Below are 23,868 nucleotides of genomic sequence, written 5' to 3'. Positions count from 1 at the left end.
TTGATTGATTTCAAAAGTCTTTATTATAAGTACACTAAGAAATTACAGTATTACAGACACAGTCTAATAATACTCATCATCATCAGCCCATTAACGTCCCCACTGCTGGGGCACGGGCCTTCCCTATGGAATTAATTTAGTACAAATACACTGAGAACTATTTTAAACTTATAGGTATCTTAGACTTTTACAAATTCACATGAAGATTATTTTGTAACATATTAAGTACTTGCATAACACTATCTTTAATGAGAACAGAACAGGATCCAAATATTTTAGGATGTGCCTATTCCGATGATACTAATATTTAACATAAAATCTACATAAACCCCATAAGATGTTTCCCTATTAAAAACAAGCGTATAATATCAAGTATTTATGATATTTATTGATTGAAATTAATAATATTTTATTAATACGAAAACTCATCTAATACATTTATATTGGGCTAATTCTCGTTATTAATGGGCGATTAATATTGAATTTCATGTGGCCGAGTGATGTTTTAGATACGATTATGCAAATAGCATGAGTTCTTAATAAACAGCTGTAGTATTGATGGCCGCGCCACACGCGGGTAGGCTGTAGCTAATTACAATAAATATAACAACACATTAGAATCGATCAAATCGGAATGTTAGTATTATTTATCGGAACTAATAAACGTGATCTACGGTTATCGACGTTAATTTTAGTGTTCCGCACCCTTATCAGGCAACCCACAGAGTGGCGCTTGATTTGGTATGATGATAGAAACTAACGTCGGCGTGGTCGACGATTTCCCTCAATCAGCGCTTATCGCTATCGACCCGCTAGGGTCGATTAATTCTTTCAAATATTTTTCCTCTCAGAGCTTTCAGCGCTCCCCATTTGTCCGGCCAAGTAGTTAATGCCATCTGCGGCAAATCTACAATAAGTCACGTCAAAAAAAAAGCAATAAAGAGTTTTCTACTCCATTGTATTAATAGGTACGAAGTAGCTCAGGCGTTAGCTATTATTATTTTTATTCTATTTTGAGACGAACGAAACCGAAAAGCATTTTGGCATTACCTAGCAGAGCCCATTCAGGATTGGGCAAGTAAAATCAAAAGAAAGACGTAAGAAGGCATTACGAGTACGTTACATATTGTATTCTACAAACGGACATAACATAAGCTCACGACTATATCCCAATGGGTACATCCAAAGCAATATTAACTAAGTACCCACGCCTCACCGAGCTTTCTGTAAGACTAACGGGATAGGAGGTGAGCTGTATCGCACTTTAAAATGGTCGAGCCAGTGTGATAGTGAAAACTACAGGGAAAACTACAGCGTATTCAATAAATTTCACATCTTGATGACGCATTAAGTAGTAACGTTAGATACAGAACACCGTGCGTCTCTCTCGACTGTCGCTTGGCAGAGTTTATTGAATCCGAATACAGGACGAGACGCCGCAGTCTCACACGCCGCGTATAATTTATTGCGTTTATTGGACTGCGCTCGCGCCGGTATAAAGCATTTCCCGAGGCGACACGCTCGCGCGCACCTCCTTATTCTAGATAGCGATTGCGTTTTGGTAAGGGCGGTATGAGAGCTTTTACTACCTACTTAAGAGTGTCATAAACATTTCTGTCGTAGTCTATCTACGATCTCGTTAAATCTGATTCTCTTTCAAGTAAGTATTTTGTTGTGATTTTGCTCGATTCTTTTCATAGTTTTGACGTAAGTATATAAGTAAGTATCCTGTTTGGTCATTAGGTCTTAGGGAACTAGATATGTACTACTATTTTGATTTAATTTACAGAAGGGTTATATTATTGTCATAAAGGTAGGTATATGTGTATAGTACGTTATCTGACATGTCTAAGAGGCGGGATGAAAATGTGGCGAGAGGTGGGTGTATACATATACTATACACTTCTACGGGTGGTATTAATAAACTAATCTCAGCTTCGAGACTGCTCTCAAGATCATGTCAATGTGTCAGTTCTCATATAAAGACAGGGTCTTGAGCATAATCTTGAGGGCAGTCTCAGCTGAGATTAGTTTATCAATACCCTACGTGCCCCTTCGGCGGGAGCAGGCTTCATGTTATGTAACGTGCTCGCTGCATCCATTTCAAAAACAAAAATGAGTACTTAATCAAATAAAATAAATCACCTACGACTCTAGAACCTATCGCACAACAGGGAGACGCTGTACCAATTCTTTCAAATATTTTTTCCTACGAGGCCCTGAGCCAAGGTTCGAGCCCAACGGGGCACCCTCAGGCCTGTTGTCTTAAACGTTGTACCGGGTGAGAGCCTTCAGCGCTCCCCATTTGTCCGGCCAAGTAGTTAATGCCATCTGCGGCAAATCTACAATAAGTCACGTCAAAAAAAAGCTGTACCTACCAATTAAACTTATCTTACAGGAAAGAAAATCAAAAGCAAAGTAAATTAAGTACATCATACATAATAACTTTTAGTCAATGAGGGAATTTACAGGCTTCGTTCACCAAAACCAATATAGAAGGCGTTGTACAGCTTTAAGGTGATAATTACCTATCTTCTCATTAGGTACTCTGGTACATAATAATTCCACAATACAATGTAATGGCAGAAGCATATATAAAAGTAATTGTTGCTTGATATTTGGATCACATTATGTTTAGAATTATCTTGCTACCTATATTGCTTCTCTTTATTATGATTAGAATAGTAATGGGTGGAAGATGTGATTGTGCCTAGGTGTAATAACAAGGGTTATATATTTTTTTAATCTTTATTTTATAAAGAGGGTTTTGTCGAACATTGACCACGCCACCCCATCGGACTAACCTAGATTATCGCCTACGTAAACACAATTTTACATATTTATATGGCACCCTAGCCTTGTCCGACAATGGGCAAGCCAAGATACTATTATACAAACCGACATCTTCGATTATAATATTCGGCAATCGTATTAGAAATTGTTGTCTTTCCGCTTCGATCCGCCAGGGTTATCATTTATATCCAAAAAAAAAACAAATATAAAGGACGCATATTTCTAGAATTATTGATTGATTGATTTCTTGTATCCATGAAATTAGAAGGTTAAACGAAGGAAAACTGTACAGCGCCATCTATATTGTTTTTAAGGAACGTACTTACCTTGGAAATTCCTCATTCTCAAATCCAGCTGCATAGAATACAGCCGGGCAGCCTCGTTGGGCAGACTTATGGGGATAATTCCCGTCAACAATACACTTTATTAACAGTTAGTTATGCTCTGTGATGATATCGCGCCTACAATTAAATATTAATATGTGTTCGAGAGGCTGTGGGCGTCGCTCCGGAGATTTATCGCGGTGTTTAACGACCTACAGCCCTTTACTAACAATATGTGAGCAAAAGGTGAGATGTTAGTGGTAATATCGCCGCAGAAGTTCACTAGTTGCGTGCTGCAAGATATAGGTAACATTAGCTAAAATGATCGAATAGAAATAGTTTATTATAAAAGGACGCCACATAAAAACAACACAATAACATCATTTAAAATTTCCACAAAACAAAATTACAAAAAGCAAAACGGATGTTCGTCGAAATTATCATAAGGTGGTGACGAATGTCCTGAGATAAAAGGGCCTCACTCAGCGCAAGTCGCGGCGTGAACCACGACGCTGATATCATGTGGACTCTGTTGGGTGAGGCAAGACCACGCAAGCTCACGACTATATCAATTAGTCAGAAGTACATCCATAGCAGGATGAACTAAGTACCCACGCCTCACCGAGCTTTCTGTTCGACCAATAGGTGGTGAGCCGTATCGCCGTCTATAATGATCGAGCCAAATGTGTTAGTGAAAACTGTACTTATGTCAAATTATTACTCATTGGTGCAAATCCGGTAACCAAATTGCAACCGGCGCTCCCCGTTTGAGAATTAAGCCGGAAAACCACAAGATCACAGTACATATACTTAGATAAGTACCTACCCATATTGTTTATGAATGCATGGTTCAGATATAAGTTTCGTGTGAAAAAATGAAGAAATAGCATAATTAGTATTAAAAGTGGCTGCAAGTCTGTCAGCCAGAGTTACTCCACTGGATGACAGACGTCGAGTTCAGGAACCTATGCGTGTAGAAGATTAAGATCTGTTTTACCATCTGTTTCGGCGAATTGTCCAGATAGTAGGTAGGTACTGTGTAGAAAAATACTGTTTCTGAAGTTGGAAATATACACTTGAGAAAATTATTATCAAAATGTATTTTACTAGTGATCGCCACTTATGGCACCTTCGAGTAAAGCAATAACTATGACCTTGCATGCGAAAGAAATAGATATTACTTATTATGTCGTCTAAATTGGTCAGATTTATGTTAATAGGTGTCTATTGTTTAATGAATCTTCACTGATATTTTATTTCATGTTGTCTTTGTTTACTTGTAGCTCTGCCTACCCCATTAGACGTTACGGGCGTGAGTTTATATAAGTGTGTATAATTATAGACATCCTCCTAGCATTATCCTGTTTTTCACAGGGCCCGCTTACCTGACCTTAATATTTGACTGGTCCGGTTTTTTACAGAAGCGACAGCCTGTCTGACCTTCCAACCCGCGAAGGGAAAAATTGCCCAATACAGGTTAGGTCACATACCTCCGAAAATGCATTTTTCGGAAATATGGGTTCCTCACGATTCATTTATGAACCCAACATGAATTCGGACACAAATTCGACAATCATTGGTTTAGTCCTGTGTTGGGTCCGAACCTGCGACCTCAAAGTGAGAGGCAAGCGTTGTACCAACTGAGCTACCACGGTCCGTCAGTTATATACATGCAAAGTGTTTAAAACCCATATTTTATTTCAAGTATTTTCTCCATTTTAAAGCGAACTTATTCAACGCCGACTACTTATAAGTAGGTAAGTACCTATCGGCTTTGATATTGGCCATCTAGTCAGTGTATATCTAAGTAGTTATTAGTGAATATTATATATTAATCTAAATAAATTAAATACCTATTAAAACGATCTCACCAAGACTAATTCACAATGTAAATCAGATTAGATAACCAATCGTTCGTATTAATATGATACCTTCCCATGAACATACCGGAATCGATGCATATTCACGAGGAACACGTAAAAAATGCGCCAAGTTAAATATGTAAAGGAGGAAAGGCCAATTGATTGCCTCCTCCTGTACGTAAACATGTCGGCAAGCGCCCTCATAAACTGTAAGGCGATATTTAACTGCGTCGATATTTAATATTTATTACGACACCGACACCCAATATGAGCCCGTGATTTGTGTAAATAATCTGAACGTTGTATCGCATCTCCCTCATTGATACAAAGATATTGATGGAAATCGGAATGTTATTAAAATTGGACAAATTTATGCGCCGACGCATACACCGTGATATATGTCGGTGATGCGCGTGAAGATGTGAATACTTACTTTATTGCCAATTAAGTGTACCGTTCCGCGGATTGTGGTCGATATTTTGAGTTCGATTGAGCGTGAAATTATGATACAAGTTTAATATGGAAATTTTGTTATATTATGGCACTAGCTTTCCGCTCCTGACACCCTCTGCGTGAACTGGTTATCAAATGGGATCTATAGTCTATATAGCACTTAGGAATAAAAACGACCATTTCAATACAATAAGTGCGTGAGTGAGTAATTATATTTCAATATGATAACATTTTATTAATACAGTTTCAAATAGGCTTAATGCGCGAATTAAATCTGTCAAAGAACGTATTAGTCGATATTAGGTCGATCGATTTTATCAACAGTAAGTAGATGTGTTATCTTGAAGATTGTTAAAAAGCTATCCACGCGGTTATCACCGACTGATTCAGAATTGTTATTTAAAAGCTTTGCCACAGACTGCAACATTTCGTAGTTTGAAACGCTGGTAGATAAGTAGATACCTAATCGCCCGAATCGTAGGTCTAAACCTGCTGTAGGAACTTCGGGCGTCCTAAAAGTTTTAAAAGGTCATGGTATACTAGCTGTTCGTAAGCTCTAATAACCCTCAGTAAAACATCGTAAATTCATAACTTATTTAAATAGTATAGATGGCGCTGTCTAGATTTGACGTGATAATTAAATTACCTATTTTCTCATTACTCGGGTAGATAATTATTCAAAAATGCAATGTATTGGAAGAAGCATGTATCAAAATTACTGTTGCTTGATATTTGGATCACGTTATGTATAGAATTATGTTGCTACCTATATTGCTTCTCTTTACTATGATCAGAATAATAATACGTGGAAATTGTAATTGTGCCTGGGTGTAATAAAATGGGTCGTCATTTATACCCAAAAAGAATGATAAAAGATGCACATATGTCTATTGTCCATGAAATTAGAAGGTTAAGAAAAAGAAATAAAAAGAAAAAAAAGGAAAAAAAAGAAAAAAACTAAAGTAGTATGGTGCTGGTATGTAGTATGGTTAAATCTTTACAGCGCCATCTATATTTTTTTAAGGAACGTAGCCTGGATTGTCCGTCATTAGTAACAAAAGCCCATCAATATAGGTGAGAGAGAGAGAAAATGTTTATTCAACAAATTGTGACACATTACATACGAAGTGTTACAAACAGAGTAAAAACAACAAAATATCATAAAACAATTTTTAAAACTCAGTACATAATGTGGCACAGCAGTGAATAGGACACGAACTCAGCATTGTGTCTATTTCCGAAGAAACAGACGCTGTTTTTCAGTCGCTCCTTTATTTTCCGTCTGTTGGATCCCGCGAAGCTGACATGACTCATAGCGCAAATAAGCAATGTAGGTATCTATCAGATAGAGTTACATATATAAACAAAATATATTTGAACAATTATATATTAGGTATGCATAAATATTAATAGAGAATAGGTAATAACACTGCAACAGCACAATTCTAACAATAAAGATAATACGTATACTTAAGGCGTATTATTTTATAATAAAATCGTTTCCTAAAGTGAATTAATATTCAGAAACGACTTAGCGTACTTAGTTTGTGAAAACAAAACGAACTTTAACTCTATTTTATTGGTATTTATGCGTACCTGTGGTAGTATGCGTACCATAGGTATACTATATATGGTACGCATACTATCATATATATAAATTAAAATGTTATTTGGCTACAATAATTAAACAGTATACTCTAAAACAGGTGCTTCTTTTCAAACACTACTTTGATACACAATTACGAGTGTAATTTTAGATTGGTAAACATCGTATTTGATTCGAATCTCGATAGGACATCGCCCTCCGAAGGAAGTTGTTCTATTTGTTGATACAGTCTGTCGAATGGCCTAATTTCTTTTTTAATGCGGTGGCGTAGCTCAGTAGACGCCCCAGGACATTTACAACGACGTTTATTGTCATACAAACAGCAGCAGACTTAATAAATCTTCGTAAACTTCCAAGTTCCGGATTGTGATTCTAATTTGAAGGGCTGGGTACATTTTTGGCAGCCTTTTGGGTACCTATAGGTAACTTAATGGTTTTCAAACCATTAACATAGGTAGGTACGATTTTTTTTTGTCTTTTTTTTATTTTTATTTTTTTATTATTCTTGATAGAATAGAAATAGAAATGTTTTATTGCTACCATGTGTTCGTACAAAATAATGTGGTGTTATAAAAATACAGAAGTACTTAGTATTGTAGTATCAACATGGACCAGGTAAGGGCACTGCGACTGGTAGAGAGGACAATTACCAACCCATCGCACAAACCGCAATTTACGACACTTCCTGGGGATGTTCGAAAAAGATAATTTTCACTAAAAAGACAGAAAATTACGAATACAACAAAATTCTATTAAAATAAATTATTTAAACCGGTTGAGCCATTCTTAATGTATGCACCGCCATAGCTATTTACGTGGCAATCATGATTTTTATTGTATAATGTGTAGTAATTTTGCTTTTAGATTACAAATTTTGCGATCGAGTCATTTTACGATGAGGTCAACATAAAAAGATCTAGGTAAAATTATATCTAGTCTTTAATATAGGTAGTCATATTGCTACCTAGACAACCCTAGATGAGATGGATGGATCATGAAAAATCCTTGATAGCCGTATGGAGAAGGTTTCTTATGAGAATGCCGATCCCGAAAATGTTCTCACTTTGGGAACGTTCCCGACAGTAAACAGGCGCAAAACTTATGAAAAATTATGAACTATGAAGCGATTGATGAATGTGGAGGAAGCAAGAGAAGTGTGTCAGGATCGAAGCAAATGGAATTCTATAGCCTCTGCTTACCCCGGTGGGAAATAGGCGTGAGTTTATGTATGTATGTATGAACTATGAAAAAATAACTCTGTCTATATATTATGTGTATTATGAACTTATGTAAAAAAGAGTTTTATTACCTTTTGGCATATAAGAACGGAGTACAAGGAAGAACAATTGGAAAAGAAAAGCGAATGTCCTTACTATTAAAGAGTTTTTGTACATCGGGAATATTTGCATTTGGGGATAATTGATATCACGTGAATTCCACGATTTGTGGCCGATTAATGGCAATAGACCTAGGGACTTAAACATAGATAGCTAGCAAAGGGTAGGTGTATTTATATAATATATCACTGCTTCTCCGGGATACGTAGGGACGTGACGCTATGTTATGTTATGTGATGAATGATGTACGGGTCAGTATATAATTTCTTTCGCACATACTTAAGTCGCTGTTACGTTAGACTGCCTTAACAAGAACACTCATACATATTATAAGTAGACACATTATTCGAGCCCAGTGGTATATCGACGTTTACTGATTACTCAGTGTAATTACCTCATTTAACACTGTTTCTTTTAATGAAACATTTGTATTGTAGTGTACGAGCTAACTACGGAATGCAAAGGATTAAAGAAGTATAAAACATTATTTGGTGTAGAAAATCCACTAAATAATAGAATCTTTTGATCGATGACAAGATATGCACAGCAGTGGGACCCGCTATCTACGAGAGATAATTACTTAAATATTTATTAAATTACTTACTTGTTATTCATAAAAAGAGCAGGCTTTGGTTGCCCATTTGAAAGAACGCTGTTGGCTTTCACTGTGAGGTCGCAGATTCGAATCCAGTACGAGTTCAAACCAATGGTTTTCGAATTCATGTTTTAGAGTGGTATTAATAAACTAATCTCAGCTTTGAGACTGCTCTCAAGATCATGTCAATGTGACAGTTCTTTATAAAAACAGGGACTTGAGCATGATCTTGAGGGGTAAGTAGTCTCAGCTGAGATTGGTTTATTAAAACCACCCTTAATCTTAAATTATTATCAACGTGCACAGCAGTGAAGAAAAACATTGTGAGGAAATTTTTCGGAGGTAGGTATGCGACCTCAAGCTGCATAGGGTTCGGTAGTTTTCCCCTTAGTGGGTTGTAGGGTCAAACAGTCGCTTCTGTAAAAATTCAGACCTTTATGTGATGTACCTATTGTAAGAAATGTAATTACCTACATTAGGTAGGTAAGTAAGTACAACGCATAAAATCAGTAGGTAGGTACTAACCAATTGATTGATTTAGCACCTCTGCAGCTGCGCTTACCTTCTTGCACGTGTGTGATCGTGATCTCTGACACAATAGCATTACTAGTACTGTATGTGTGTGTAGGCTCTGCTTATAGAGGTAGGTAGAGCGCATGGATATTGCATATTGGATAGAACATATAAAATCTAATATTCCATCATCTCCCTAGCGTTATCCCGTTTTCACAGGGTCCGCTTACCTAACCTGAAGATTTGACAAGTCCGGTTTCCAGAAGGCGCGCGTTTTTGGAACGCGCGTCTTCGGCGCCGTAGATGCTGATTGTTGCGTTTACATTGATGATACAAGCATATTCGCGAGTTTAAAGCGCGTATACGCGCGTTTGGAACGATACAAACGCGCGTACAAAGGAGCAGAGTAGGGGCAGGGCTACGAGCCACGCACGAGCGATTACAGTGCGTCTGTATCGCTGTATCTGCGCGCAGTAGACGCGTGTTTCATGATCGCCCCGTGTGCTTTGGGTTACAAGGCTGTGATCGAATCGCGTGTGAATGGCTTCCAACCCGTGAAGGGAAAATCAGCCCAATAGGTACACGTTAGGTTACATATCTCCGAAAAATGGATTTCTCGGGAATGTGTTCATTCATTCATTCCTCACTGATGTTTTCCTTCACCGCTGAGCACGTGATAATCATTTATGATCCAAACATTAATGCGAAGAAAAATTTCGAAAATCGCGCCTACAAAATAGGTTTAGCTCCTTGCTGGATTCGAACCTGCGACCTTACAGTGAGAGTCAACCGTTCTTCCATCTGGGCCACCACGGCTACAAAATATAAAATCTAATATTCAATAATTATTACAAAATTAGTACGAAAATAATTGTAATTGTAATTAGTTTTATTTTATGAATAAATGAGTATGAGTATGAGTATGAGTACTAGCGAAAGTCTAAATACTTAGGTAGGTGTTACTTAAATATTTAGGTGTCTAAGGACAACAATTGACTACAAAACCGTGACAGTGTATGAAGCACGGTATTCGAATACTAAAGTCGTTCTAAGTAGATATTGCGTTCCAATAATCCATTTTTTTTTTGAGTTTGTGAACGCTACTTTTCTTTAAGTTTCACCCTGTAGGTATATTTCTAAGAAATCTGTATCTTCTATCGATAGCGACTCTACACTTGAAATAAGCACTGATTTATGTGGTATAAGTACCATTTGAAATAGGTAAGGCGATTTAGGTATATTTAATATCTATTTGAAGTAAGTACCTACTTATTGTTAATAATTTATTTTAACTTTCAATGAAATACTTTAATTGTAGATACGTAGTCTAAATGCTAATACCTACAGTAATTTAAAACTGTCTAAAACTGTGCGGGGACGTAGGTAGGTATACAAAATTTGTCGCATCAATCAAACCCAACCGAATATGGAACTGAATGTAGGTAAGTAAACCCTACTTTCCATTCAACCACGCTGCTTTTCTTGGTTGCTGAAGGAAATTATTCATATTAGTTTCTGTGTTATTTGTAGAGTTTAATTGTATACCTACATGTCGGTCCATTTGCATGTGCATACATATCTAATCGAAACCCTTGCGAACTTTTAAAATCTAGATACTGAAATCTCATAACTCGATCACTATGTGGCTAATACCCATTAGACCAGATAATCGATTTAACAATCGAGTAAACAGGGATCGATATAGAATCGATAGAATAAGTGGATCTATATCGGGTGCCGCGGACGCAGCGCAGGTGTTCTTCGACAGGCAAAATAAACTGAACGTTTCAGTTTTAGAGCCAACAGTTGGTGGTTATTCTGTGTGGCTGAATCAAGTGTTTGTCTGTTAATTTCTCAAACTATTCGAGGATTCTGCACAGTTTGTTTTGAAGACAGAGGGTTGGTGCACTATGTGATAGGGGTAGGAAATTGCATCTCCAATCTTACCCCTAAGCAGTAAATAGGCCTATCTTTTCATTTCATAGGTAGGTGCATAAAGATATGACCAATTTTGGTGACATTTTTGCTGTTTCAGGTGTATTTTTTTAACTTTTTGAGGACCGGATTTAGTGATTCATGCATAGCCAGAAATGAAAAGTCAAAGCTAAGAAAGTTCCATATCAACATCACGTTTGTAAGTTACTGATGGTCGGATTCGTTATAAAGTTAGATAAGGTAAGTATACCTACCTACTTACTTACTTATTATTTTAAAGATTTTACGTTGAAAAATCTTTACATTTTCAATTTATAAGGATTCTTATAGAGGTTGTCCTTATAGCAAGTAAGCACCTTATTCTAAATGTAAGTAGGTACATTACAGAAACGTAATAGGTAGGTAGGTACTTAGTTAGGTGCATTGATGTGCCGTTCCCGAGCTGCCGTTGTAAAAACTCTTTAATAAGCAGTAAAGACACTACCTGCTTTTCTCTTTCAAATTGTTCTTTCTTGTACTCTGGTGTTATCTGCTTAAAGGTTAGGTAATAAAGCTTCCTGCGTCTTTTTACTGTCGATAACGTTCCCAAAGTAGGAACATTCCCTCGATATTCCAGGAACATCAATATCTAAGTATTACTTTTCTGTAACATCATCATCAGCCGTACGACGCCCACTGCTGGGCATAGGCCTCCCCCAAGGATCTCCACGACGATCGGTCCTGCGCTGCCCGCATCCAGCGGCTTCCCGCGACCTTCACCAGATCGTCGGTCCACCTTGTAGCGGGCCTACCCACACATAACATAACATACCTACTTACATTTCGAATAAGGTGCTTACTTGCTTGGTTAGGTGTGATATTTGTCGGGGTCATTAAACTGGTGTTTTAACTTTTTCGTCAGAAAATAATCAAAGAAATGAGTAACAGTTTTGCTAAATGGTTATAAGTTCGATAGGCTCTTCTTCTTATCGTGTCGATGGCAAACTAAATTGTATCGGCCCAAAACTTGGCAAGTTCGATAGGCTGATTGATGATTTTCTTTGTTGAGACGGAGAAAGGAGGTAGATAGGTAATCAAATTACCTAACGATATGAACTCGGTATACAATTTATCAGTGTAACAAATCCTAAAGTAAGCGAAACCACTGACGAATGACGCAAACTTGGTGGCTATAAAATTAAATTATACTTGCAAAGTCATATAAAACACATTAAAGAGCCTGTTTATCGTAAGCAACTGCAGTATTGTTTATAACATCACTCAATGCTCACTCCATAAGGGTGCTAATAGGCCGCGCCTCCTCAAGGTGCACCAATCAGAGCGCTCGGTCCAAAAGGCCACGCCCACCGGCTGCGCTTGCGACGGCAAAGTCAAAAAGCTTGTCAGTTTTTCAGATACAGTCGTGACGGTAACATCTCTGTTGGATTTTTTGTGGTTTTGTGAAATGACGTCTTTGAACAGTGATGGGAAGTTGAAGTTTAGTGTGGAGAGTATATTGGGGAGTAGTGAGTCGAAGTCGAGTGCGCAGGCGTCGCGGCAGGGTGAGCCGCCGTGCGCTGGGTGTGTCGCGGCTTTGTACCGCTGCTGCAGAGACGAACCTCTGCTGCAACTGCCGCTACCGCTGTCTTACGCACATCTGCATCCGGCGCTTAGACCTACTACTGGTAGGTATCACTTAGGTGTGTTCAAAATACTTTCTTATAAATACTAGTACCTACCTAATGGTGCTTGATAATGAGTCTTGCAGAGTCAAGAAATCTCATTCAAACTGCATAAAATTCTTTTTTTTTTTTTTTTTTTCTCTCCTAAATGGCTTCTGTCAACAGGGACAATTTTGCCAGCGTCAGGGTTGGGAAATACACATTTTCAGTGTACAGGAGCTCCAGAAGTTTAGGCCAAATGATCGGTTGTGTAACCTAGGAACAAACAGACATAAGCACATTAGTTAGTAGATATAGTAATTATTATACTACATATTATAAAATAAATAACAATTACTAAAGTTTAATATTAAAAGTTTCAATGTACTTAACTAAAATATCTATAAAAGGGGAATCTACATAAGATAATACACTATACATATTAGTAGGGCGAGGGATAAAGTTGGGCAAGAAATCATACAGAGAAAGAGGGTATTTATGACAATTGAAAAAAATGTGATCAATGGTACCCTCTTCATATCCACATTCGCACAATGAGTGGTCCCGCACCCTTATCTTGGCCAAAAAAGATGGAGAACAGTTGTGACCAAGTCGCAAACGAATAATAGTAGAAGTAGTGCGTTTACTTGCTTCGCGGAACTTAAAAAACCAAGGTTTAACTGGGATATCAGGTTGTAGTTCGCCATAGTATTTTCCCTTACGAAGTCGAGAAGTATTCCATGTGACATTCCATTGCTCGGAGAGGTCGGATTTGGCACGGGAGCGTAAATCTTGGGCATAACAAAAATCGTACGACTCACCGCTGGAGCGAATGGCCCACTTGGCACATAAATCCGCCTGTTCATTCCCTTTTATCCCAGAGTGCCCAGGTATCCAAACAAGGACCACTTCAATACCTAGTGCATGACAATTGTATAATGCTTCACGAGTTTTCAAATTAATTGGAAGTAATTCTTTTGAACGGAATGGAAATTTCATAATGTCCTCAAGGCAACTACGAGAATCGGAAAAGATAACAGTTCGATTGAGCTGATGAGATTTAACCATGACTACTGCTTCATAAATCGCAATTGCTTCACCGGTGAATACGGAAGTTTTTGGTGGGGATTTAATGCTTAAATAGGATTTCCACTGAGGGACCCATACTGCTGAGCCTACACATTCTTCTTCAGACTCCTTAGAAGCATCGGTGAATATTGTAAGCCACCCTTTCCATTTATCCTCTACAATTTTATTAAACTGTACATTTGCAGCAGGGTCTCCCTTGACAATACCAATGTTCAGAATGATTTGAGGTTGAAAGATTAAAGCCTCATAATCAAAACCAAACATGGGGTTGGAGGAAGATTGGAACATTTTTGGACCTTCATTAAATTTTTTAAAACTATTATACAGACATGGAGATTGTTTATGAGACCAATACCTGGAAGAGCAAATAAGATTAGATAGTTGTGTGAGACAAGAAATTAGAGGATGGGAAGAATTTTGGGCAATTTTGAAGAAGAATCTGTCACATAAGTACTGTCTACGGAGAAGCAGTGGAGGGTCAAGACACTCTACCTGAAGGGCATTGATAGGAGAGGATTTCATCGCTCCGGAAATAATTCGTAGGCACTTGGCTTGAATCTTATCCCAACAAGCAAGGGCTTTCTTATTACAAGGTTCAAGTAAGAAAGAACTATAATCAAAGTGACTGCGTATTACAGCATTATATAACAATTTCTGGGTATATGGGTGAGATCCCCACCAGACTCCAGAAAGGGCCCGAAGAATATTTACACCTTTCTCGCATTTATTTTTAATATAATTTAGATGTTCGACACCAGAAAGCCGGGAGTCAAAATATAAGCCCAGAAATTTAACATTATCTGAGACAGGAATGCTTTCTTCCTCCAGAACAATATCAATAAAAGGAATATCTCTCTTTCTTGAAAACACCACAACAGAGCTCTTAGATGCTGAAAGAGTAAGGCCATGTAATGAAAGCCATTCATTGAGATAGCGGATGGCAGCATTTAAGCGAACCGAACATTCTGAAATGTTATCCGAAGCATAATAGAGGGCTATATCATCTGCATATTGAAGTATGCTACAAAAACAGTCCACTGATTTGTCCAAGTCAGATGTATATAAACTGTACAATATAGGGCTCAGGACTGAACCCTGAGGCAAACCCTTCCAAACAGTTCTAGAGGGTAACAGTTCACCTTGGATGCGGACAAAAATGGAACGGGCCATGAAAAGATTGCAAATAAAGTTCACCATCCTCGCTGGAATACTCAGATTGAGCATTTTTTGCCTGAGTAGCGGGAGAAGAACGTTGTCGTAGGCTGATGAAATGTCCAAAAAAACACCAACTAGGTGCTGTCCTCTAGAAAAGGCTAAATGAACCTCGGTCGAAAAGATACTCAGATTGTCCAGAGTTCCAGATCCCCTACGGAAACCGAATTGTGTTTTAGATAAAATACCTCTATTTTCTAATATCCATTCTAACCTGTTTTTGACGAGATGTTCCATGATCTTTGAGAGCACGGAAGACAGAGCGATAGGTCTATATGATGAACCAACCTTGGGATCCTTGCCAGGCTTTAAAATTGGCACAATAATTTGTTGCTTCCAAGTATCAGGAATAATTCCTGTCTCGAAAATTTTATTAAAAATTGAAAGAAGAACTTTTTTAGAAGAGTCAGATATTTTAATAATGAAAGAGTATGGAATACCATCCACACCAGGGGTAGAATCAGAAAGGTGTTTTAATACAGAAGAAAGTTCAGAAAAAGAGAAAGGATTATCCAAGGGATCAGAAGAAGAGATAGAAGCAAAACATGGAAAAGAGTCTTCTGAAGGTACATATGAGGGAGCTAAATGGTCTAAAAAGTCATCCAACCAAGAAGAGCAGTCGTTGGAGGAGGGAGAATGATTAGAAAAAGAACCACGGAATTTGTTCATATTTCTCCAAACCAAGGAAAGAGGAGATCGCGGAGATAAGCCTTCACAAAAGCTTCTCCATCCCCCATGTTTTTTTCGCGAGAACTCTCTCTTAGTTATAGCATTAGCTCTTTGTAAAGACATATAATTTTCGTAAGACGGTTGATTTAAGAATAACTCCTCAGATTCATCCCGTTTTATGATAAGTTCTGTGCAATCTGAATCCCACCAGGGTGGAGAGGGGAGATAATCTTTTGGAGCTTTCTTAATAGGGACTGAGGAATTAGCACTAGTAAGTAATATATTAATAAAATCAAAATAGAGCTGGATATAATTTAGTTCTGATACTTCTGGCATCAAATCCGTGCCAAGTTTAACAGAGGACAAGAATTCTGGCCAATTTGCCTTCGAAAGGCGGTACTTTAGGAGAGGAGGCACAGGAGAGGGAGATATAGAGACACAATGAGGGAAAGAAATAATGATTGGAAGATGATCACTACCATGAGAACAAGAAAGGATTCTCCAAGAAGTTCCAGGAACAAGAGAAGGGGATGCAAAGGACAAGTCAACACAACTTGGGTTCTGAAGAGGGGAAGTTCTCCTAGTCGGAGACCCATCATTGAGAAGACATAGGTCATTATTGTCCATCACGTCGAGAAGAGAAAAACTTAATGAGTCACAGGATCTAGAACCCCACATTGTATGATGAGAGTTAAAGTCTCCCACCACAACCAGGGGAGGGGGCAAGTTGGAAAGAATTGAATCAATTTCTTTGAAAATAGGAGATCTAGCATAGGGAACATATACAGAGACAAAAGAAACATTCAAAGCTCTTACAGCAACAATATTAAAAGAGGGTGAATGAGGAGGAAGAGAAATAAGGGAATACGTGACACAAGATTTGACAATGAGAGCACAACCATCCTTCCCATTGTCACAATCATCTCTGAGACATGAGTAGCCTGGAAGTCTAAAACGAGAACCCGGCTTCAACCATGTCTCCGAGATGGCTAGAATTGAAGGCTTAAAAGAGTTTATTAAACTGATAATTTCATGTTTCTTATGATTAATGCTCTTGCTGTTCCACTGCAGAAGAGTGGCCATTTTGAGTGGAAGAAATAGAGGGTAAGAGAGTTCTTAAGTGTTGCAACATTACTGCGATATTGTTCGGTAAATGATTGACCTTTCTAGAAAGAATGTGAATTAATGATTTACACATTAATTCAATGTCGTCGTCAGTGAAGGAAACTTCTGGATTCGAGTTGATAAGTGCACAGCCATTAGGCTGACTGGACTTTGGGGTGGCTGTAGCTTGGGAATGAAATTCTTTATTATACCCGTTAATTACAGGAGCCGGGGACCAGCGGTTGCGGACCACAGTTTTCCTGTATGTAGTTGATCTTGGAGTGGAGGGAGGGGATTCAATGGCGTGATAAGTAGGAGACAAGGGGCTCATAGGAGGGCGAGGAGGAGTGGATTCTGCAGCAGCAGTGTCGCGAAAAGTGCGACGAACCGGACGGAAACGAAGAGAGGCTTCTGAGTAAGGAATACTTTCCTCGGACATAACTAATTTTATAGACTTCTGTCGCAAGTGTTCGGGACAATTTGCATATGTAGCAAGATGAGAACCAGAGCAAAACAAACAAGAAATTTTTTCGTCTGGGACTGTGCAAGATTCTCCAGGGTGTGGCTGGGTACACCTAAAGCATTTAGGTTTTGATCGACACTGAGACTTTATGTGCCCAAACCGGCAGCAATTGTTGCACTGGATAGTAGGCAAAGTATATATACCTACAGGCAGGGAGGTGTAGAAACAAAGTACTCTCTCTGGGAGGGTTTGCGAAAGGAATGTTAGAACAACTGTTTGGGTCGGGACCCACTCTGTTTGTCCATCCTTCACGGACTTCCGATTCAAACGTCGCGCTTTAACAACCCGGCAACCAGGTGGGCATTCCAGGGCAAGTACAAGCTCTTCCAGGGTCCAATCAATAGGAATGTTCCTCACTATACCCATGCGGGTAATGTGGTATGACGGAATTACTGCTTTATACTTATTCTCGGAGAGCAATGAATTGTCTAAAAAATCATTGGCGGATTTGGCATCAACAAATTGAACAACGACTCGGTTGCGACCGGCGGACCTGATTCCATCCTTAGCAATTCCTTGAACGGATTTTTTATATAGAAATTGCGCAAATTTAAGCAGCCTTATGGTCAGACCAGCTGAGGGATCCTCTTCAACTCGAGATACGTGGACTATAAATGGGGCAGCATCGTGTTCACTGAACTTTAATTTTGACCCATGATCAAAATCTGGGTGGGTAAAAGTATGTTGGATTGAGGCCGCAGGAGGTACGCCAGCCCGTTTAGGCGGAGTCTCCCCTGATGTATCCTTAGGACGTTTGATGCCCTTACGCACCTCCTCAGAAGAATCGCCGCCCCCATCTGGGGGCTCCTCCACATCCATCACCAACAGAAAACACTAAATACTCACAGCACAGCACAAAAACAGCACAGTACAGCACAAAAACAACACAGTTCCTTTGAGAAATAACCAATTTTAGTGAAAAAAGTCAATTTAAAATTTCCGCACGTGTAGTAACCAATACCCTCGCCGCGAAAAAAAAACGCATAAAATTCTAAGCAAACCGTAGGTAGAATTCGATAAGTTGTCATCTCCTGTCTAACCTGATGACAACATGGAGATGTCTTCTGACAGGTAACTAACAAGCTTATTACCCCGCTCATCATATTGGAAATCGAAGGCGTAAAGTAAAACGAAACAAAAAAAAATGGTACCTATGAGTTCATAATATGAATAGAATTATGTTGCTACCTAATATTGGTCCTCTTTATTTTGATCAGAACTATAATAAGTAGAAGATGTAATTATGCCTGGGTGTAATAAAAAGGGTCAACATTTAAAAGCAATGATAAAAGATGCATAGGTATGTCTGTTATCCATGAAAACTACAAAGTTAAACGAAGGAAAATCTGTACAGCGCCATCTATATTGTTTTTGAGGAACGTAACCTGTAAAGTCCCTCATTAAATATACGGTACCTACCTACTGTCTAGGCTAGGCTACTTTCCCTCAATCAGCACTTATCGCTTTATTCTTTCAAATATTTCTCCTCTCAGACGACGCCCTGAGCCGAGGTTCGCGCCCAACTGGGCACCCTCGGGCCTGTTGTCTTAAACGTTGTACCGGGTGAGAGCCTTCAGCGCTCCCCATTTGTCGGCCAAGTAGTTTACGCTATCTGCGGCAAATCTACAATAAGTCACGTCAAAAAAAAGGCTAGGCTACGAGTAGATATAACTCGTTTAATGTACCGTCCAACACCCGTTGACCATTTTCCAATTTTCTTTAACTTACAATGATACTTAACTACACGATTCTTTTGAGAATTGCCTACTAACACCGATACGGGCTTTCTTCATACAAAAGACATCAACGACGTCATTGTTATTGTATCAAAAATGCAAAGCAAATAAATGCTTTTTGCCATTACTTTAAAACTTCTAAGCCGATTTTGATGAAACTTGCACTACTTAATCCCATACTTATTCCCCACTAAGCAATCAAATGACCTTTAACGGCTTCATATTGCTTATTAACACTAATTTTGTATGAAGGGATTTCTTCGTACAAATGACATCAACGACATAAACATAAACAGCCTATATACGTCTCACTGCTGGGCACAGGCCTCCCCTCAATAAACCGGATAGGGTATGGAGCATATTTCACCACGCTGCTCCAATGCGGGTTGGTGGAGGTGTCTTTACGGCTAATAGCCGGGACCAACGGCTAAACGTGCCCTCCGAAGCACGGAATCATCTTACTTTTTCGGACAATCAGGTGATTCAAGACTGAAAAGTCCTTATCAAACAAAGGACAGTCTCACAAAGTGATTTCGATAATGTCCCCAACGGGAATCAAACCCGGACCTCCAGATCGTGAGCCTAACGCTCTAACCACTAGACCACGGAGGCGGAGGGTGTTGACATCAACGACATCATTGTTTTTCTTCTATGTTTTTTGACCATAACTTTAAAAGTACTAAGCCGATTTTCATTAAACTTACTTTCTTCCCAATTCACCAACTACTTTTTGTAATTAAATTATTCTTAATTTGTAGTTTCTGAGAAATGCGTGGAAAAACATACATACCTACGTACATAGAGGTATATTTGCCTAAATATGGCACACTCGTTTAGAAGCCCACATAACATTAAGAATTACGAATTTTGCCCTTTCCAGCAATATTACATAGATATAGTTTGAGAATTTTGAGAAATCAATTTGAAAAATTGAATTGAATTGTGTGCCATATAAAATAAACTCAGTGATTCTATAAATCCGCCTTTTCTCTATGTTCCCCTCATCGAGCTACTCGAAGGAGTTATAAAACTATTTATGTATAACACATAGAATGTACATACGGGTCAAATTGGTAAACTGCTCCCCCGCCGGCGTGGTCGACGACTTCCCTCAATCAGCGCTTATCGCTATCGACACACTAGGGTCGATTAATTCTTTCAAATATTTTTCCTCTCAGACTTCTCAGGTTCGCGCCCAACTGGGCACCCTCAGGCCTGTTGTCTTAAACGTTGTACCGGGTGAGAGCCTTCAGCGCTCCCCATTTGTCCGGCCAAGTAGTTAATGCCACCTGCTGCAAATCTACAATAAGTCACGTCAAAAAAGGTAAACTGCTCTCCTATAATAGGTAATGTACCTATCTACAGGATGTTAGTGACGCCGTAACAAAAACTTTGAGGATGATTCAGACAGACTTATGATTCTGAGTTGATATCAAGTGGAATTTCCTGTTGGAAGATTCATGAATCTTTTTTTGTTCTTTTTAATTACTTTCAGTTCCATACTTTTGCGACGGAAAATTCCACTTTACTCAGTATCATGGTCTGGTCTGAATCAAACCTCAAAGTTTTCGTTACATTGTTACTAATATCCCACTCTGCGGGTACCTGTACGTACTTGTACGGGGTGTAGGTGACATTGTAAAGAATAGTGAGGGGGATGATTCAGCTCCTAATTCTGTATTAATAGGTATCAAGTGGAATTTACCATCGCAAAAGGATAGAATTAAAAATAATTAAAAAAGCACAAAAAAGTCATGAACTTTGCGACGGAAAATTCCACTTGCACTTCCACATTAACTCAGAATTATGAGCTGAATCATCCCCCTCAGTATTCGGTACGGTGTTAACATGGCATTATTCAATTGATTATATATCTGTTCCCAAAAGTTGATTGGAAGAAATTGCTACTTTATTAAATTACAAATAATAAATAAGTTATGGATAAGTAAAATGTTATAGTATGGTTACGAATAAATATAGTAAGTATGGCATAATATAAAAGCCCTCATAATCCTTAAAGGACAGCGCCCAGTCACACCCCACCACTTGCAGATACAGAAAGAAGCTTTAAAAATACGTACGGTCACGAGCATTAATATGTATACACTTTGGTACCATGTCATATTTACACTTTTTTGACAAATTGAACTGTAAGTCTCACTAAATGTCAAATATGTTAGTGCGACAGAGTCCTAAAGTGGGTACATTATATTGCTCATGACTGTACATATAACATAACAAACAACATGTTCCTAACATCACGCCCTTATTCTCGAAGAGGTAGGCAGAGGTGTATACACTCCCTCCTCTGCAGCTAAGTTATGTATGCTTGTAATAAGCACTATCATTAAAATATAATAAATAATAATTATTATAGTAAATAAATAAATAATAAAATACCTATAAGTAGTTAAGTACTAAACATAATAAATCTGTTAGGTAACCTATCTTGATGCTAACAAAATACTTAATAAATAATAAAAAAGAAAAAGAGCAATAATTTTAATCAACGTTAATTTATAAAAGACTGTTTTTTTGTTCGTCTCTGGAATAACTCGAAAATATTCATTAAGTGTAGTCAATGACGGGTTTCACTTATACACATACATACATAAACTCACGCCTATTTCTCACCGGGGTAAGCAGAGACTCTCCCCATACCTATGTATTTATTTGCGCCTCTCAAGAAGTTTCGGATTTTAAACGATACCTATAAAGAAATCTACAAAATCGGGCCTGTCCCTGGCAAATTAGAAGCTAGGTAGTTGGGAAGCTCCAGCTTTATTGAGTCCATTAATTGAAAAGTACGTTATGTCGGTCCTTGATTTGAATGAAAAGTGTCCAGCGGTTTAGACGTTACAGACAGACAGACTTAGGTATTTCGCATGTGTACCTAATACTAACCATTTACTTCACATTTGTCATTCTTTCCAGTATACCGCCTTCCCCTCCCTTCATCGTCTCCCCCGCAGTCGTCAGCGCCGCGATGTGACGTCACATCCACGGGCAAGAGGAAGCGGTCGTGGTCTCGAGCTGTGTTCAGCAACCTGCAGCGCAAGGGCCTCGAGCGACGGTTCCAAATTCAGAAATACATCACCAAGCCAGATCGGAGACAACTTGCTGCTACACTGGGACTTACTGATGCTCAGGTATTACTTTGCTCTGTTAACGCTACATTTACATATGTACTCAACTACTGCTGCTTTAGAGGCTTCGGGCACACCAAAAGAGTTGTAAATCGCAGTTTGAAGTACGTCACGTCACACCGCTTCGCAGTTTGAACGCAAACCCGCGTTCAGAAGGTTGATTTTATTGAAACTGGATGGATACGACAATAAAATCGTGGAAAGAAAGCTTGCACTCTGGGTTGATTGTCATATGATTATTATTAAATCAGAGTATTAACCTATACTTAGTTCAATTAAAAACACGCATGTTGTTCACAATTAGGTGGGTAAGTACAAGTAAGTACTTAGGCATTTAAAAGACCACTTTCGGAGCTTTTAATAGGTGCGAAATCCTAAGAGATGATGAACCGCGTAATAGTAATTGATGATTAGCCCCTCACTACCTGATATTGGAGTGCAGCAATGAAGGAAAGACATATTGACGTTTAAAATGTTCGAAATAAATAATGGAACGTTCTTCCAACAGGTCAAAGTGTGGTTTCAAAACCGGCGCATGAAGTGGCGACATACGAAGGAAGGGCGCGGGATATCGACAGGGCCGGCGGCAGGGGCGGGGCCCGGCAGAGATCCGGACTCCTCTACCAATGACGACAATGAAGAGGTCGATGTGGACACTCTTAGTGATTAGAACAATATACGTGTGCAAAGTGCAAATACTATCGTAACTCTGGGATCTCTCTTTCACGTCTTAAAGAGAGGTTGTTGTGCGCAAGACTTTAGTTGTGAAAGATACTTTCGGGAATCATTCGATACTGAGTGAACAAAAGTGATGGGTCATTTACTGCCTTCTTGCGCTAAGTATATTAACGACATCTTTAATTATGTAAAGGAAATTGTTAGTAGGTAACGTACCCTATAACTTGTAAGTTGTTAAATTGTTATAAAAGCTAATTATAAGGCTGGCCTAAACATAGGATCATACTATGTAGAATAATTCGGATAAATCAAACGACAATAAATAATATATACTTACCTATTTATTAAAATGTACTGTAGCATTAGCGTTAACAACAGCAATTTTACGAATTATAACTGTTTTGTAATTTAATGCACTTTTTGTAAGTTACACGTTTTTGCTCCTTGACTCCTCTATTATGTTCGTAACGTTCGAATTCTGCTATGTTCTACAACGATGGCCAATCAGCGCAGCGAGTACCGGGGCACTGTGATCGGTACACAAACATAGTACAACTGCCTGGACCTCTTTCCCCTAACAACTTCTCCAAGCATTATACATTAGTACCGGAGGGGAGTAGCCATAGCGTTAGTTGCCAATACAACATTTTCTGA

The 23,868-nt window shown here is 38.6% G+C and overlaps 1 protein-coding gene across 2 annotated transcripts; it reads left to right on the top strand.

Moving 5' to 3' along the window:
- The first annotated feature begins 12,820 nt into the window (after positions 1 to 12,820).
- Positions 12,821 to 23,780, top strand: LOC126373414 (H2.0-like homeobox protein). 2 transcript variants are annotated; one of them, XM_050019572.1, is made up of 3 exons: positions 12,821 to 13,081; positions 22,325 to 22,539; positions 23,045 to 23,780. In XM_050019572.1, exons 1-3 carry the CDS (start codon positions 12,862 to 12,864, stop codon positions 23,204 to 23,206), a joined length of 597 nt encoding a protein of 198 aa, XP_049875529.1. In that variant the 5' UTR covers positions 12,821 to 12,861; the 3' UTR covers positions 23,207 to 23,780. The 2 variants fall into 2 exon arrangements, with proteins under 2 accessions (XP_049875529.1, XP_049875528.1); XM_050019571.1 differs by having other exon boundaries at positions 12,821 to 13,096.
- The last annotated feature ends 88 nt before the right edge of the window (positions 23,781 to 23,868 follow it).

Source organism: Pectinophora gossypiella, chromosome 15 (genome assembly GCF_024362695.1).
Source record: "Pectinophora gossypiella chromosome 15, ilPecGoss1.1, whole genome shotgun sequence".
Classification (NCBI taxonomy): Eukaryota; Metazoa; Arthropoda; class Insecta; order Lepidoptera; family Gelechiidae; genus Pectinophora; species Pectinophora gossypiella.
Note: the sequence above shows the minus strand (reverse complement) of the source record. Positions and strands in the feature narration are given on the sequence as shown.

Coding starts and splice junctions, on each gene's coding strand:
- LOC126373414 (XM_050019571.1), top strand. CDS start 12,862: ATGACGTCTTTGAACAGTGATGGGAAGTTGAAGTTTAGTGTGGAGAGT. Junction 13,097..22,324: donor TACTGGTAGGTATCACTTAG/GTGTGTTCAAAA, acceptor CATTCTTTCCAG/TATACCGCCTTCCCCTCCCT. Junction 22,540..23,044: donor TGGGACTTACTGATGCTCAG/GTATTACTTTGC, acceptor TTCTTCCAACAG/GTCAAAGTGTGGTTTCAAAA.